General features: G+C 42.1%; 1 protein-coding gene across 1 annotated transcript; it reads right to left on the reverse strand.

Annotated features, from left to right (window-relative positions):
• Window positions 1-856: 856 nt before the first annotated feature.
• LOC103412479 (polyphenol oxidase, chloroplastic-like) lies at window positions 857-2,713 on the reverse strand. The gene has a single exon (XM_070806885.1). It carries the CDS (start codon window positions 2,260-2,262, stop codon window positions 943-945), a length of 1,320 nt encoding a protein of 439 aa, XP_070662986.1. The 5' UTR covers window positions 2,263-2,713; the 3' UTR covers window positions 857-942.
• Between the last annotated feature and the right edge of the window lie 210 nt (window positions 2,714-2,923).

The following is a 2,923-nucleotide window of genomic DNA, read 5'->3' on the forward strand; positions in this document are numbered from 1 at the left end:
TACTTCTTTCACACTTTTTTTTTTCGGTTGTCGGATCAGATGAATTGAAGAAAATCAATGAACAGAAATTAACAAGGGGTGTGTGAGAAGTAAAAATGAATGTGTGGATAACACACCCCTAAATTTATCACAACTTTCATTCCAAATTTAATTTTTATCCGTAGTTTTGTTTGTTCAAATTTACTTTGACATTTCCATTAGTATTAAAATCTAATTTAAATTTTAGTGTTCAAGCTAGAAAAAGTGTTCCATTTAATATTTAATCTCAGTTTTTCTCTTTATTCTTTTATTGGGATTTGGTTGCATCGTATCTCCATTTTTCTCGGTGTTGTATGTTCATAAGGCCTGTGAAACGTTGGCACGGAGTGAAGGGTACTCACTTTTTGGCCCAAAATGCATAAGGCATGTAGATATGTTAATCAAATTTTGTAAACTAAAGGATATAGAAGTTGATAATTAGATTATAATTTAAGATAATACTAAGGAGACTAAATTTGCAAACTAAATGATGTGTCACCAATAAAAATAAGCACGTTTATCAACAATTAAGTAATAAATCAATCATCAACTTTCATGTCCTTTAGTTTCCAAGATTTAATATACAAATTTAGTCTCCCAAGCATTACTCTATTACTTAAGTATTGATTAACAGACTTATTTCTTATGGTGACACATTATTTAGTTTACAATTTTAGTCTACCCAACATTACTCTTTTGAAATTGTCTTGTCCACTGATATAATTCTATTTTTCTTGTGATCAAAACTTCAAATGTTAGCAAGTCGCACGTAAAGTCGCTTATGAGAGAATGTGCTCACATTGTAGTTGAAAGATTATGTGGCTAGCAACATTACAAATTTAATTTGGTATAATTCTAAAATATAGATTGAGGAAAAAAATGATCACATTAACTAGAAACTGAAAAGGTTTCAGCACAGTTTGTTCAAGCAAGAAATTCAATTTTGATGCTACCGATCTTAACAGCCTGAGCGCCGTACCTGGGCACCAAAGTCACCACCACACTCTCATCATCTTCAGCACCCAAATCCTCCAACAGGTCCGTTAACCCCAACCTTAAACAACTCTTGCTCTTTTCCTTCTGCTTATGTGGCACACTCACAAAACTCCCAGCAAACTCGCTCTTGTCGGGTCCACTCGGTGCCGCATCCTCATCGTCCACGTCATTCACATACACATCAAACTTCACAGCCACATCTTTGTCAAGCTCAATCCCCTGAATCACCAATATCTCCTCCTCATCCTCTTTCTCCTTCTTGCTCCTCTTCTTCGGCTTCGGCCTTGACACCACCGTACTTATCTTCGTCTCCAAATTTATTGGAAAATCTTTACCCGCCACCACCTTCCCTGATGACGTCGTCTCAGTGGCCTTCGCCACTCCAGCCGCCTTTGCCTTTCTCGCAAGCTTTGTCCGACGTGGCGTCGGTCTAGACTTGAGCCATGGAATCTCAACATCTTCATACGTATACCCTAGCTTTTTATTATCAAGAGTGTCCCTCACCGTGACCCTAACAAGCTCAGCATTCTCGTCATAAAACAAAAACCCCGTATCCAACCAATCCTTATCGTTAATATCGTTATTTTTAGTCCCTATACTTTTCCAAATATTCCACATTCGATCTATATTCGAATGGTGCGAAAAAAATATTGGATCCCTTGCAGCGGAGTAAAAATTCCCCATGTCTTCAAAATTAGGCTGCGTGTTATCTCCGGTCCATAAATGAACCGGACCATGTGGGGTCGTTTCGATTGAACCGCCCCCTGGATCTGGTTCAGTGTCAGCCCTGTAGGGCGAACCAAAGAACAACAGCGGTTTCTTGGAGTTGGAAACCATCTGCCTATACATGATTTTGAGGTTGGCGTCGATTTGAGCATCCTTGGACATTGTTTCATCCGTGCCGTTGAAGTCAAGATCGATGAGAGTCGGCGGCTGATGGCTGGCAGCGCGGAGCTCGTCGTAAAGCGGAGAGTCCGGGTTAGCGAACAAGGCAGGGAGTTGCATGCCAGCTGGCGCGTCCCAGTTCCAAAACGGCAACGCGAACGTCGGATCGTCTATGAGTTTGGCCAAGATTCTTTCGTAGAAGTATACGTAGTAACGATGGAAGGGGAAGAAAAGCCAGCATTGATGGATTTGGAGCTCGAGGTTGGGGAAGCCGACTTGGTCGTACGCGCCGTCGCAATAGGCACAGTGGAGATCGGCTTGCTGGGTGAAGCTACGCGGATCGTCGTCCGGGAGGGCTTTCATGAGCTCGATGGCTTTTGAATATTTTTCGATGTAGGCTTTATCCACGGTGTGAGCTGCCGGCCTGACGCGGAGTTTGGTAGGGGAGGGGAATTTGAAGTCTACGATTTTTTGGGACGTTGGCGGGCAACAGTTGATCGGGACTGCTCCACTTGGAAAGTCCGCAGCTCCGCATTTGGCTAGGTCAGGCGGCAACACTGGCTTTGCAACAGCGAAGGGGTCGCTGCCAAGACCAGCCACTCCGGCTTTGCAACAGCGAAGGGGTCGCTGCCAAGACCAGCCACTCCACCGTAGAGGCTTCCGAGACCTATAAGAAGATAGAATTCAGTTCTTGGCAGTAGAGGACTCTATTGCAGGGAAAAACTGATTTGAATTAGGAAGGCTTAAGTAGTTTTCCATAAGGATTTTAATAGGGAATCCATATTCTAATATGAGAAGGATATGTGTGTACATATATATATATATATATGGCAATCTCTTCTCTCACAGGTGTGTGCTCTTTTGGAACTAAGCCCTATTCTTAGTTTGAGTGATAAATACCCTGACAGAGAGAAGAAGAATTGATGTGCTTTTCAGGTTGATCGAGATCCACCATGACTGCATCAAACGGGAGTTCTACAGGTTAGTATAATTAGGTTTTATTTGGATTGATGTTTTGTGTCTA

The sequence above is a fragment of the Malus domestica genome, chromosome 10 (assembly GCF_042453785.1).
Source record: "Malus domestica chromosome 10, GDT2T_hap1".
Lineage (NCBI taxonomy): Eukaryota > Viridiplantae > Streptophyta > Magnoliopsida > Rosales > Rosaceae > Malus > Malus domestica.

Excerpts from the sequence above, each read along its gene's own strand:
- LOC103412479 (XM_070806885.1), bottom strand. The coding sequence starts at position 2,262 with ATGAAAGCCCTCCCGGACGACGATCCGCGTAGCTTCACCCAGCAAGCC.